This window comes from Lontra canadensis, unplaced genomic scaffold (assembly GCF_010015895.1).
Source record: "Lontra canadensis isolate GAN:19392208 unplaced genomic scaffold, GSC_riverotter_1.0 scaffold43, whole genome shotgun sequence".
Classification (NCBI taxonomy): Eukaryota; Metazoa; Chordata; class Mammalia; order Carnivora; family Mustelidae; genus Lontra; species Lontra canadensis.
The window spans coordinates 2,875,550-2,889,703 of NW_022631037.1; the positions used below are offsets into that span (position 1 = coordinate 2,875,550).

At 39.5% G+C, this 14,154-nt stretch overlaps 2 protein-coding genes across 5 annotated transcripts in view; one reads left to right on the forward strand and one right to left on the reverse strand.

Annotated features, from left to right (window-relative positions):
- Window positions 1-6,263, reverse strand: part of PRR11 (proline rich 11) — a 24,076-nt gene extending 17,813 nt beyond the window's left edge. The window contains exon 1 of the mRNA XM_032871928.1: window positions 5,809-6,263. The gene's annotated coding sequence lies outside the window, so the exon portion shown is untranslated. The remainder of the gene's footprint in view (window positions 1-5,808) is intronic.
- A 95-nt stretch (window positions 6,264-6,358) lies between these two features.
- The window catches only part of TRIM37 (tripartite motif containing 37), a 186,689-nt gene continuing 178,893 nt past the window's right edge, over window positions 6,359-14,154 (forward strand). For 2 of the 4 annotated variants that reach the window (XM_032871922.1, XM_032871923.1), the window contains exon 1: window positions 6,361-6,482. In XM_032871922.1, the coding sequence (XP_032727813.1) occupies window positions 6,450-6,482 (33 nt within the window). In that variant the 5' untranslated portion in view covers window positions 6,361-6,449. Of the gene's footprint in view, window positions 6,483-14,154 lie in introns of all 4 variants that reach the window. The other 2 variants (XM_032871918.1, XM_032871920.1) reach the window with 2 other exon arrangements.

Genomic DNA, 14,154 nt, shown 5'->3' on the forward strand with positions numbered 1-14,154 from the left:
AGAGTCATGTGTCATCATTCAGAAGATAAGGGATGATCCTGAACTGGAAAGTAAGACTTTTTTCAATCCCTTTCCTCAGCTCAGCTCCCAGAACAAAGGCCACCAGGTTTTTTTTTTTTTGTTTTTTTTTTTTAAGATTTTATTTATTTATTTGACAAAGAGAGATCACAAGTAGACAGAGAGGCAGGCAGAGAGAGAGAGAGAGAGAGAGAGAGAGAGAAGCAGGCGCCCTGCTGAGCAGAGAGCCCGATACGGGACTCGATCCCAGGACCCTGAGACCATGACCCGAGCCGAAGGCAGCGGCCTAACCCACTGAGCCACCCAGGCGCCCAAGGCCACCAGTTTTAATTCCCTGACTCATTTCTTTCTTTTTTTTTTTTTTTTAAAGATTTTATTTATTTATTTGTCAGAGAGAGAGAGAGAGCGCAAGCATAGGCAGACAGAGTGGCAGGCAGAGGCAGAGGGAGAAGCAGGCTCCCCACAGAACAAGGATCCCAATGTGGGACTCGATCCCAGGACACTGGGATCATGACCTGAGCCAAAGGCAGCTGCTTAACCAACTGAGCCACCCAGGCGTCCCTAATTCCCTGACTCAAATCCCTATACCTTTCATTTCTCCTTGAAGACTAGAAGATTCCTCTCCAGGGAAATTGGCTTGCCGGAGAAAAAGGACATATAGATATTGACATTTAGGGTCTCCCCAAAATGGCCAAGTCCGTGATCATTCATCCACTCAGGTGTCCACAGGTTGATAATATCCACCTCCTGTACTTTAAGCTTCCAATTCTTTTTCCCCCTTTGGTGCTCTCCTCTGACTTATAATAGCCAAGGATCATCAGTTATTTTAGGAAAGTCTCTAACATTAAAGACAGAGACCAAAATACACAGAGAGTAAAAAGAGGATTTCTATTTCTTAAGGAAATGTAAAGGATGTAGGAAGCAGATTGGGAACCTCGGTGGCTCAGTTAAGCATCCAACTTCAGCTCAGGTAATGATCTCAGGGTCCTGGAATCCAGTGCTGTTCAGACTCCCTACTTAGCTTGTTCCTCTCCTTTGGTCCCTCCCCTGCCCTGTGCATGTGCTCTCTCTCAAATAAATAAAATCTTTAAAAAAAAATTAAGAAAGAACATAGGAAGCAGAACAAAACTTTAATTTTTTTTTTTTCCAGAAAATGAGATACTGGGCCACCTGGGTGGCTCAGTCGTTGGGTGTCTGCCTTAGGCTCTGGTCATGATCCCAGAGTCCTGGGATGGAGCCCCGAATCAGGTTCCCTGCTCAGTGGGAGGCCTGCTTCTCCCTCTCCCATTCCTGCTGCTTGTATTCCCTCTCACTGTGTCTCTCTCTGTCAAATAAATAAATAAAAATCTTTAAAAAAAAAAAAAAAGAGGGGCACCTGGGTGGCTCAGTGGGTTAAGCCTCTGCCTTCGGCTCAGGTCATGATCTCAGGGTCCTGGGATCGCGCCCCACATCGGGCTTTCTGCTCATCAGGGAGCCTGTTTCCCCCCTTCTCTCTCTGCCTGCCTCTCGGCCTACTTGTGATCTCTGTCAAGTAAATAAATAAAATCTTTTTAAAAAAAATGATTTTATTTATTTATTTGACAGACAAAGGTTTTTTTGTTGTTGTTGTTTTTTAAGATTTTATTTATTTAGAGGCACCTGGGTGGCTCAGTGGGTTAAGCTTCTGCCCTCGGCTCAGATCATGATCCCGGGGTCCTGGAATCGAGCCCCACATTATGTTCTCTACTCAGCGGGGAGCCTGCTTCCCTTCCTCTCTCTCTGCCTGCCTCTCTGCCTACTTGTGATCTCTGTCTTTCAAAAAAATAAATAAAATCTTAAAAAAAAAAAGCACTAGATATTCTGGAGAGGATACCTCTCTGAAAGAATATATAGCAATCTTCCTCGAGGTTAAAACACATATACTCGTCCCCTTTCCGAAAGACTAACGGGACATGCAAATTCTCTTTGCTGGACTAGGTGGGATTCCAACTAGTAATACTAGAAAGAGGCTTTAAAAAAATTTTTTTTTTTTTTTAAAGATTCATTTATTTATTTGAGAGAGAGAAAGCACGAGAAGGGGATGGGGCAGAGGGAGAGAATATCCAAGCAGACGCCAGCTGAGTGTGGAGCCCAATTCTGGGCTGGATGCCATCAGCCATGAGATCAGGACCTGAGTTGAATCCAAGAGCTGACACAACCAACTGAGCCACCCAGTCGTCCCTTTTTTTTTCATAATTACTTAAAGCATTCCCCCCCCCTTTTTTTTAAAGATTTTATTTATTTATTTGACAGAGAGAGATCACAAGTAGACAGAGAGGCAGGCAGAGGGAGAGGGAGAAGCAGGCTTCCCGCTGAGCATAGAGCCCGACGTGGGACTCGATCCCAGGTCTCTGGGATCATGACCTGAGCCAAAGGCAGATGCTTAACGACTGAGCCACCCAGGCGCCCCCATTTTTCCTCTTTTTAATTGAAAAGTACTCTTCCTTCCTTTTTACCTGCCTTGTTTTTTTTTTTTAAGATTTTATTTATTTATTTGACAGAGATCACAAGTAGGCAGAGAGGTAGGCAGAGAGAGAGGAGGAAGCAGGCCCCCTGGCGGAGCAGAGAGCCCGATGTGGGGGTTGATTCCAGGGATCATGACCTGAGCCAAAGGCAGAGGCTTTAACCCACTGAGCCACCCAGGCGCCCCTACCTGCCTTGTTTTGAAAGGAATTTAAGGCTGATTAGAAACAGTCTGTACTACCACACACAAAAAAAGATAGGTGAGGAAATTAGCATACTTCTTTACAGAATAGAAAATATATAACATATATTATATATATTCCACTTATATATATATTCATGTACATGAATTAGAGATATTTATCTGATTAATTTATCCTGTCCCTTCTTACCATTGCACCCCTTTCTGTCCTGATTTCAGTTGCCTTTGCTATCTTTCCCATTTTAATTTTTGCTATATAGTGTATTTCCTAGTATTAATTTTTGAAAAATTTCAAACCTTGAGAAAATTTATAATAGTATAATACTCATATGTCAGCATCTGAAACAAATGCAACATTGTGTGCCAAGTATACTTCAAGAAAAATATAAATAAAAAATAAAAGATCATGTTAATTCTGGAAAAAAAAATACTCATATATTACTCACCTAGATTCACCAATTGTTATCGGTTAGTTTTCTTTCAGTATAGGTGTGTGTATAATATGTATTATATACTATGTATAATTTACAAAATAAATGTATGTAATATATAAATTTATATTTTACATAAGTTTATATATTATTACATATATTATATATTATATACATACACACACCCCTAAATAAAAAAAATAGCAATAGATGAATCTAAGTAAATAATATGAGTATCAATTATACTATTTTTGTAAATTTTCATAAAGTTTGAAAATTTGCAAAATAAAAAATATGATAGATATATGTGTATATAGATATACATAGATATATATAGATATATATCTATGTATATCTATATACACACACAAATAATAGTTTTTAGTTTTTGGCTGAGCAGAATCATGATACCTCATGCCTAGATACTTCAACTTGAGCTTCCTAACATGGACATGGACATTATCCTACAAAACCAATCACAGCCAGGAGATTTAAGCTTGATATTATCTAAGAAGTCCATAATTACCTCCGTCACCTCAATAATATTCTTTACAGCTGCTCCCTTTCCCCTTCCACAATGTATTTAACTATAGTGTCTTTTTAGTTTCCTTCAATTCACAATAGTTCCCTAGTCTTTTCATGTAAGTATTTGCCTTTCTTCCTATTTATATTTTTGAAGACTCCAGATCAGTTGCTTTGGAAAACGTCCCTCAGTTTGGGTTTGCCCCAATATTCCTTTAATGATCTTCCTGACTTTAGTCTTTCTCCTTGCCAATCATTTTCTACAAAGTTATTAGAGTTAGTGGAAAAAAAAAAAAAGGATCCTGATAATTCCCTTGCTTAAAAGTATTTGAAGATTCCTTTTCATTCTCTGGATAAACTAAATTCCTTCATACCTTTCAAAGATCATCACAATTTCGTCTGATGGCCCTTTGCAGCCTCATCTCTACTAGTGATTAGTGGTTTGTACTTCAGGTATACCAAACACTGAATACTTTCTACAGTATAGTTATCAGGCTCAGGCTCTCCCTCTGCTTGGGGTATCCTCTTTCAAGTCAACTTATATAGCTTCAAGATGCTGTTGCTTTTTCTCACAGATATTTGTTGAATGCTGATAATCCACCATGGTAGGTAGGTGTGGTAGGTTTTGGGATACAATTTGAAACAAGGCCAACATAGTTTCTGTCCTTACGGAATTTATGCTGATTAAAAATGTCATACCTTTTGTGCTTCTATAGCACTTTATAAACACTCTTATTATAACATTTACTGTATTGCATTGTAATTTTTGTTTGCATGTTTGTCACCCAGCTAGACTATGGACTTTTCAAGGTTAAGATTAATTTTATTCATCTTTGTTTTCCCGGAACCAAGAGTGTAGCAGGCATTAAATAATTTTCATTCAATAAATGAATGAAATAAATCATTCCTGCTAAGTGTTAGGTAGCAAGGTGTCTCTTTGTTAGTTCAGGAATATGCTTTACTACAATTACATTTTGTAAAATCTCTTAATGAGGGAGGTTTTTAGTTCTTCAAGTCATTCCACACCTTCATATGGTTAAAGGATGGCTCCAAAACTATTTCCAGTGGGAAGATGCAAAAAATAATAGAGTAAGAACTCGGTTGGCTCTGCTGCTTCTATTAAAACTCCACCCAGTGACGGGAGAAGTGCTTTTGGTCAGGGGGTACTTCCAAAACTGTGACAGCAACGAAAATAACAATTGCATTTCATTACCCTCTTCCTAAAACACATTTTAATGTAGGTTCCTATACTTTCAGTCAATTAATCAATTTCCATTACTAGTTCAATTCATTACTCTTGAACATTCATAGGGCTATTTCTGGTACTTGATTGTATTTAATTTTGTTTTATGCAGTACAAGACTGCTTTTTTAATTCCTGCCTTGTTTCTCTGACGTGACTGCAGCTTGCTAAAACGTAGTCCAACACAGCATTAGGCACAAGTAAACAGGGCACACTTAAAAAATTGACACTGTCACAAAAAGTCCGGGGATATTAAGAGCATATCAAGGAACAAAGTAATACTGCCTGTCAAACTTTAACGTGCATAAGAATCACTGGGAGGGGCGCCTGGGTGGCTCAGTGGGTTAAGCCTCTGCCTTCGGACAAGGTCATGATCTCAGGGTCTTGGAATCGAGCCCACAACGGGCTCTCTGCTCAGCAGGGAGCCTGCTTCCCTCTTTCTCTCTGCCTGCCTCTCTGCCTACTCGTGATCTCTGTCTGTCAAATAAATAAAATCTTAAAAAAAAAAAGGATCACTGGGGGTGGGAGATCTTGTTAAAATTCATATTCTGATTCAGTGGGTCTGGGTGGAGCCCGATAATTTGCATTGTTAACAAGCGCCCAAGTGATGCAGATGCTGTTGGTCCCCCGACAACACTGAATAGCAAAAATCTAAAGGAATGTGCAAAAGGAAGGCAGATGCTTTGATCCAAAACGTATTCTGCAGAACGTTAATTAAATATAAAAGTGTCGTTAGGGTGGAGCCAGGGCGAGCACTTCTTACCGAACCTCAAACCTCCTCCTCCCAGTCTCATCTCCCCGAGTCCAGCCAAAGTCCCCACCTCCATAAATCTTAAGAACACAGGCAGCAACAGGCCCAGCTGCGGAAGACGCGAGCCCAGGTAACACAAGGGAGATTCTCCCTGCACTCACAAGTCTAAGAAGCCGGGATCAGATGGAGTCCGGGTAGTGGCCTCTCCTTCTCCTTAAAGAAAGATTCAAAATTAAAACCTTATCATGGAGGGACCAATCGTAGCAAAGGTCTCTCCACGATTCGCTGTCTGGGTAGTGTAGGAGCTCAGTCTGATTTGTGATTGGTCAAAAGGTCACCACGCACTGGCCAATGAGAGCTGAGGCGCTTCTGGTATGAATAAGTGGAAGGCGGGAGCCATGGGGAGGGGAAGCAGGAGACCTAAGAAGGTGTGTCACGTCCCTTTTGCTGTTTGTGGAAGCTTTTGTGTAATTGGTGGATTCTTCTTCCGATTATACCAATCGCAAGCTCTTCTCTGCGGAGCCTTAACTATGAAATTGAAAGTGGAGATGAGGGTGCAGCCAATGGAAAAAAAAAAGTTCACAGCAGCCAATCCTCCTGCAGCGTTTTGTGTCTTTGCCCAACTGGAGAAAGTGTTTCATGTGGAGGGGCGTTACCCAGTCGCCAATGGGCGGGCGCCAGTGAAGCGGAGGAACCAATGAGCGTGAGACGTTGAGTGACAGCTGTCCAATAGAGACCCTCAGTGCTAGTACGGATTGCGGCTTAAGCACCGCGGCGGTCTGAGGAATGTCAACTATTCAACATGGAGGCGGAGGTCGATAAGCTGGAACTGATGGTGAGTGTGAAGTGAAGGAGATCTGCTGGGTAGTTTATTTCTCCCGGATGGTCTCCAAGGTGGGATGCAATTTTGAGTCGCCGGAAACAATGGGCGGCAGAAGCTGGACCATATTCGAGTTCCCTCCTCTTGTATCAAAGGGAGTCGCCGCCGCCTGGTCTCTTTTAACCGCCGCGGAGGAAGGGGTTACATCCGGGAAACTCGTGAGGGAAATGGCGGGAGATGCTGATGTAGCCGGGCCTTTGGAATTCCTTGTTCCTTGCCCTTACCTTTCCGCCCCCCAAGGAGCTGTGGCTCCTAAAGACAGCGTTCTATGCATTTCCCCCTCAAAGACGTGACTGGAATGATCCCTAAACGCCCCTTGAAGGGGAGAGGTCGTTCACACTGCAAGAAATGGGGATGGAGGGTGGGGTGGGGAATAAACCGAGGGGGGCGGAGAGAAATCCCATTAGGGCAGAGCGGTTCACGTTCTCCAAGGCGGGCTGAGAAAGTCTGAGAAGGGTTTTGACTTGCGTGCAGAACTTCCCGGCGGCCAAGGGAAGCCCCAAGACCAATTTCTGTTTGGCTTGAAGGTGGCAGTCCTTCAGTGGGGGAGAGGTGTGAGCGATGGGGACCTGAACCTCGATCTCCTTTCTCGACGCACGGGAGGAATTGGGACCTAGAAGGCACTCTGCTCTGGAGTTGCCGAATTTCATTCATTTATGAAAGTAGGGGGCGGGGGCGAATAATTGGAAAGGACTCCCGCTGCTGCTTGGCCTGCTCGGAGGCGCCAAGCTAATGGGATGTCCTAGTTTTCTTCTATGGATCCTTCCCTCACTTGTCCTCTTTATTCCCTTCCTCCCATTCTTAGACTACCAGCTTGATCGCCCGCGCTTTTTTCTTCTTAGTTCCCCTTGTTCTATCTCCAGTCCTTTGCCCCCTGCATTACCGTGTGTGAATTGGGCTGGCTTTCTTTAAAATGTGGAATTTGGAGGACGCGCCCATCATTTAATTCCTGTCGGTTTTTTGTTAAAGGAAAATAACAAAATTAAGTAAAAAAAGCCCAGCTCTTTCTTTTCTGTCGCAATCCGCCGTCCTCCCCCTACAATACTCTGGCTTTACAACTTAGATATCATTTGTTCCAGTGCTGCCTTCTCCAAGCTGAACCTTGGGGTCACTTCAACATCAGCACTTGTAGTGATCCTGGAAGAAACTGAGTACCACACTCACCCCCATTCCCACCCCCAGAAAATGTGAGAGTTTCATATACCTTATTATTTTCTTCTGACTTATTAATGAATTAAAGTGCCTCTCAAATACAAATTTGACTAGAGGGCTTTCAGTTGATTCTGACAATTTTGAGTTTTAATTTTCTTTGTGGGAGTCTGTGGGGAATGGCGTGGGGCGGGCAGTGAAGAAGGAAGAATTTTTTGTTGCTTTACAAACAAACCTGTGAAAATGAACTTTTAGTTTAAAGATTTGTTATTTTTATCATTCATTAATCAAACAGAAGAACCCAAAACATGTCAAGTATCCTAGTTTGATTCTGTTAAACAGGCATAAATTAACACGGCCTTGCCCTTTACCCCATTCTGAGTGGATATTTCTGCCTTAAGTTTAAGATGCTAAATGGTACTAATTCTGCTTTTAACCGTTTTTCTCCCCCTTCAAGTTGGCTCTTTACTTTTGAGGTACCAATTAAGCCCTTTCTTGGACTTTGCATGAGAGTCAGAATTCTCACAGGATTTTTTTTTTTTTTTTTTTTTAGGTTGAACAAATTTTAATTTAAGAAGAAAATGATTAAGTATACATCTTGAAAAAAGGTTTTAGAAAATTGTCAGATAGCCATACTCTTAAACTTTTAGGTGTTTGAATGATGGGGTAGTTCAAAAAAATTCTTTGTAAGAGATGAAGAGAAAAAAGCAGGTTTTTAAAAATTACTTGCTGATGGGACGCCTGGGTGGCTCAGTTGGTTAAGCGGCTGCCTTCGGCTCAGGTCATGATCCCAGCGTCCTGGGATCGAGTCCCACATCGGGCTCCTTGCTCGGCAGGGAGCCTGCTTCTCCCTCTGCCTCTGTCTGCCTGTGCTCGCTCGCTCTCTCTCTCCCTCTGTCTCTGACAAATAAATAAATAAATAAATAAAATCTTTAAAAAAAAAAAAAAAAAATTACTTGCTGGTAACCTAGTGGTACCCCCCCCTTCAAGTTATTAGTTGTTATTAGTTTGTTTCCATATTCATCAGGGTTTAAAAAATGTATTTGAATGGTTATAGTTTTGTTACAGAATTAACAAAGCTTTCTTTGGATTGGATAGTAAAAGGTGGTGTATCTCACCTTCAGATTTGCCATGTGCTTTAAAATGTTTTATTTATGAACTGGTTTAGTTTCTTAGATTGGAAAGAAATGATTTCCTATCCAATCCTCTGAGTTTTGGTTCTGCATTACTTTGAATAAAGGATTTGTTGAGGAACTAATGTTGAAAATTTAATAAATGAAAGAGAATGCATACTATTTAACTTTGAAAAGAAAGTATTCTCACTTTTCAGAAAGCCTGGTTATCTTATTTTAAAAATATTTCATATTTTTCTTGTTTGAATTAACTTCCAATTCAGAAAATTAAATATCTGGGGCGCCTGGGTGGCTCAGTGTATTAAAGCCTCTGCCTTCAGCTCAGGTCATGATCCCAGAGTCCTGGGATCGAGCCCCGCATCGGGCTCTCTGCTCGGCAGGGAGCCTGCTTCCTCCTCTCTCTCTGCCTGCTTGTGATCTCTGTCTGTCAAATAAATAAATAAAATCTTTAAAAAAAAAAAAAAAAAAGAAAATTAAATATCTGTCTCTGAAGTACTTGTCTTTAAAACCTGATCCTTGGCTGGCAGAGTTGAGCTATTCTAATACCTGAGTTATGTGGCCTTATGATTTGAGATCAAGTTACCCAGGTTCCAGCTGTCCTGTATTTGAGTTTATTTTTTAGGAGGTTGAATCTAAATAGCTGAACTAGACTATTTAAAGTTTTGTATAAATAATGGAAAGTATTTTTGCATCAGTCAACATTATTAATGGGGGAATAAGCTCATTGTAGGGTAATCTTTGTTCTCTAACTTTTTTCCTTTCACTTACTGGTTGAGTGGTATTTGTCCAGTGTTCTTTTGTGGTACCACTAGTGATTGTGCAAAAGTACAATGTGATACTATTTCTATTTCTGGGTTTATATCAGATTTCTAAATGATTTCTTACCAGTGAAAAGGTTGGGATAATGATAATTAGCTTGAATCTAAGAAAACCTGATTTCTAAATCTCAGAACCTCCTCCTGTACCATTATTATTTCCTTCTTGATGTTTGTACGTTTGAAGAAAATGGAGATGATTTCCTCTTATGTTTAAGATCTTTAGGGGCTAACTGAAAATTTAAAATCCCCTTCCATAGTATTCCCTTAGGTAGGGTCTTGTTTAGGACTCCTTAATTCCTTGAGAACCTGTAAATTTTTGAGATAAAAAGCCGTAAGATAATTAAGAGCTTTTTAGAGTTTGGTGTATTTATTTTATTTTATTTTTTAAAAGATTATTTATTTATTTATTTGACAGACAGAGATCACACGTAGGCAGAGAGGCACGCAGAGAGAGGAGGAAGCAGGCTCCCTGCTGAGCAGAGAGCCGGATGCGGATGCGGGGCTTGATCCCAGGACCCTGAGACCATGACTGGAGCAGAAGGCAGAGGCTTTAACCCACTGAGCCACCCAGGCTCCCCTATTTATTTTATTTTATGTTTTAAAATATTTTATTTATTTATTTGACACAGAGAGAGCACAAGCAGGGGAAGAAACAGGCTCCCCATTGAGCAGGGAGCCTGATGTGGAATGTAGGGCTCAATCCCAGGACTCTGGGATCCAGTTTAGTGTCATTTAGATTCCAGAAAGATAGACTGGGTATTTAGAGATGGGAAACTTATTTTACTTTTCATTTGTTTTCTCTGATTTTCTTACTTAATTGATCATTTGCAATGGGGGAGCTAATCAACATATCTCAGCAAAACAAATATTTTTCACAATTTTGCCTTAGTAGTAATTATAACTGGTTTTGTTAATACTAGTCTTAAGGTATTAACAAAACCCATATTAATAACTTCTGAAGCTTAGGATGTACTTACAGAAATCCTTTCTATATGTTTTTGTTAAATATTAATCGTAAGTTAGTCATCAGAAAACTATTATTTTGATATTTAAGTTCAATTCTTTCTTTTTAACATTGATATACATGTTCTTAGGTTTTGGTTGTCTTCTGTCCAAAATGGTAGCCCTTTAAATTCTTTTCACACTGACGCTTCAGCTGATGCAAGATGCTTTTGTTTTCCTTTACTATCAATATCTGCTAACGAATGCTCTGACTTTATTGCACTACTGTACTTTACAGCTAGCAGTGCAATAGTATTGTCAAAGCATCTGAAAGCAGAATGTACACCAGAATTTTGATTCTTGCCTTACATCTTTCTTCAGTATCTGTGAGTAATTTACCACAATCTTTGTTGCTGAAAGTGTATAATTTTATTACCCTAAGTATATGTTTCAGGAAGTCATAATTTGAAAAAAAGCTCACTATCATAATTAGTGCACTATGAAACACATTGAGGTAACATTTTTTATACCTGAAGTTGTTATGACTTGTTTAAATGAGTAGTTGGATTTTTCTTCTTTCTGTAACAGATTTGGATAGGTTCTGGCATGTGTTGGGTTTTCTTTGAGTTTTAAGGTGAATTAGTAAGTAATGAAAACAATCTCTGCTGTATATTTTATATGATAACTTGCCCCAAGTCTTAATTGGTGTTAATTATGTGTGCTATGTAGTTTATGCTTGAATTTCAAACTTAAGAGTGCTTGTTTTAAAGTTCTTTTTTGTAATAATGAAATAGAATAAAGTGCTAATCCATTACTTCTTTTGTAATCAGTTTTTAGATATAATTTGCATACAAAAAATGTACCAATTTTCGTTGTACAATTTGATGAGTTTTGACAAGTGTGGACAATCATGTAACCACCCCCACAGACATGGTATAGAACATTTCCATCACCTATTGTTCCCTTATGCCCCTTTGCAGTCAGCCTCCTCCTCCCAAGCTCTCTGACAATCATTGATCTCTAGTTTTGCCATTTCTAGAAGTTAATATAAATGGAATAATTTATAGCTTGCAGTTTTTGTGCCTGACTTCTTACACTTGGCACAATGCTTTTGAGATTCATGTGTGTTGTTGTACTTAGTAGTAGTTGGACCATTTTTATTGTTGAGTAGTATTTCATTGGTATAGACTATCACAAACTATTTATCCATTTACCAGATTGTGAACTCTGGGTTGTTTCCAGGTTCTGCTTATTATGAATAAAGACGTTATAAACATTGTAGTGTAAGTCTTTGTTTGGACACAATGTTTTTGTTTCTCTTGGGTAACATGATAAAAATGTATGCATTATCTCATAAAAGAACCACTGAAATATTTACCAAAGCTATGATTTAGGGTTCCAGTTTCTCCATATCCTTACCAACATTTGTATTTGTGTTGGTATTGCCAGTCTTCTTCTTTTTCTTTTTTTTTTTTTTTAAGATTTATTTATTTTAGAGAGAGAGCGAGCACCTGTAGGAGGGGGAGAGGAAGAGAGAGAATCCCAAGCTGACTCCACACCGGGCACAGAACCCAATGTGGGGCTCAATCTCATGACCCATGAGATCATGACCTGAGCCAAAACCAAGAGTCATTCAACCATGTCAGTCTTCTTCATTTTAGCTATTCTAATAGTTGTATAATGGTATCTGCTTATAGCTTGAATTTGCATTTCCTTAATGGCTAATGATATTGAATATCTTTTCACATGCTTATTTGCACTTGGAATATCTTCTTTAGTGAATATCTGTTGAAATCTTTTGCCTATTTTCAAATTGAGATATTTGTCTTTTTTTTTTTTTTTTTAAGATTTTATTTATTTAAGAGAGAGAGTGCTCACCCATGAGCAGGGGAAAGTGGCAGAAGCAGGCTCCCTGATGAGCAGGGAGCCCCATGCAGGGCTCTATTCCAGGACTCTGGGATTATGACCTGAGCAGAAGGCAGCCGCTTCACCAACTGGGTCACCCAGGTGCTTCTGAGATGTTTGTCTTTTTAACTATTTTTAAGAGTCCTTTAATTTTTTTCTGTTATTGCCCTCTCACATAAAAAATTTTGATGAAGTCCAATTTATGCATCTATTCTGCTATGGATTATGCTTTTTGTGTGTGGTTTTGTTTTGTTTTGTTTTGTTTTGAGATTTATTTATTTATTTATTTGACAGAGAGATAGAGAGTACAATTAGGCAGAGCAGCAGGCAGAGGAAGAGGGAGAAGCAGGCTCCCCGCCAAGCAGGGAGCCCAATGGAAGGCTCCATCCGAGGACCCTGGGATCATGATCTGAGTGGAAGGCAGCCGCTCAACCGACTGAGCCACCCAGGCGCCCCTGCTTTTTGTTTTCAATCTCAGAAATCTTTGCCTAACTCAAGGTCACAAATGTCTTTTTCTAGAAGACTATAGTGTTAGTTTGTACATTTATTTTCTTTTTAAGGGTTTATTTATTTATTTTAGAGAGGAAGAGTGTGTGTGAGTAGGGAGATGCGAAGGCAGACTCCCTGCTGAGTGTGGAGCCTGACTTGGAGCTTGGTCCCAGGACAAGATCCTGACCTAAGCTGAAACCAAAAGTTGGGCTCCTATCTGACTGAGCCACCCAGGTGCCCCAGATTTTACATTTAGATTCCTGTCCATTTAGAGTTAATTTTTGTATGTGGTATAAAGTGGTATAAAGTGAGTCTTTTCATTTATTTATTTATTATTTTTTATTTATTTAATTAATTAATTTATTATTATTGTATAAATATTATTTATTTATTTATTTATTTATTTATTTTGCATATGGATATTCCTCTGTTCTGGTACCATTTGTTGAAAAGACTATCATATCCCTATTGAATTTCCCTTAGCTCCTTTGTAACAAATCGGTTGAATGAGTATGTATGGACTGGTTTATTTATTTATTTAAAGATTTTATTTATTTATTTATTTGAGAGAGAGAGTGAGACAGAGAGAGATCACACGTGTATGAGTGCGGGCAGGGGCAGAGTGAGAGAGAGAGTCTGAAGGACACTGTGCACTGACACCCCTGAGATTATGACCTGAGTTGAAATTAAGAGTCGGTCACTGAACTGACTGAGCCACCCAGACACCTGGTTTATTTATTTTTGAACTCTGTTTTGTTCCATTATGACATATCATGCTGTCATGGTTACTATAGCTTTATAGTAAGTCTAATGTTACTGTTGTTTCAGAGGTAGATTTTAGTGATTCATCAGTTGCATATAACACCCGGTGTCTATTACATGAAGTGCCCTCTGTAATGCCCATCACTCAGTTACTCTAGCCCCCTACCCACCACCCCTCCAGCAACCCTCATTTTGTTTTCTGTAGTTAAGAGTCTCTAATGGTTTGTCTCTCTTTTTTCTTTTTTGGTTTGTCTCTTACAGTAAGTCTTGAAATCATCTAATGTGAGACCTCAAACTTTGCTCTTGTTTTCTAAAATTTTTAAATTATTTTGTATTTCCAAATAAGTTTTTTTTTTGGTCAGTTTCTTAAAAAAAAAAAAGAGACTGCCTGGGATTTTGGTTGGGATCATGTTAAATCTAGAGAAAAAT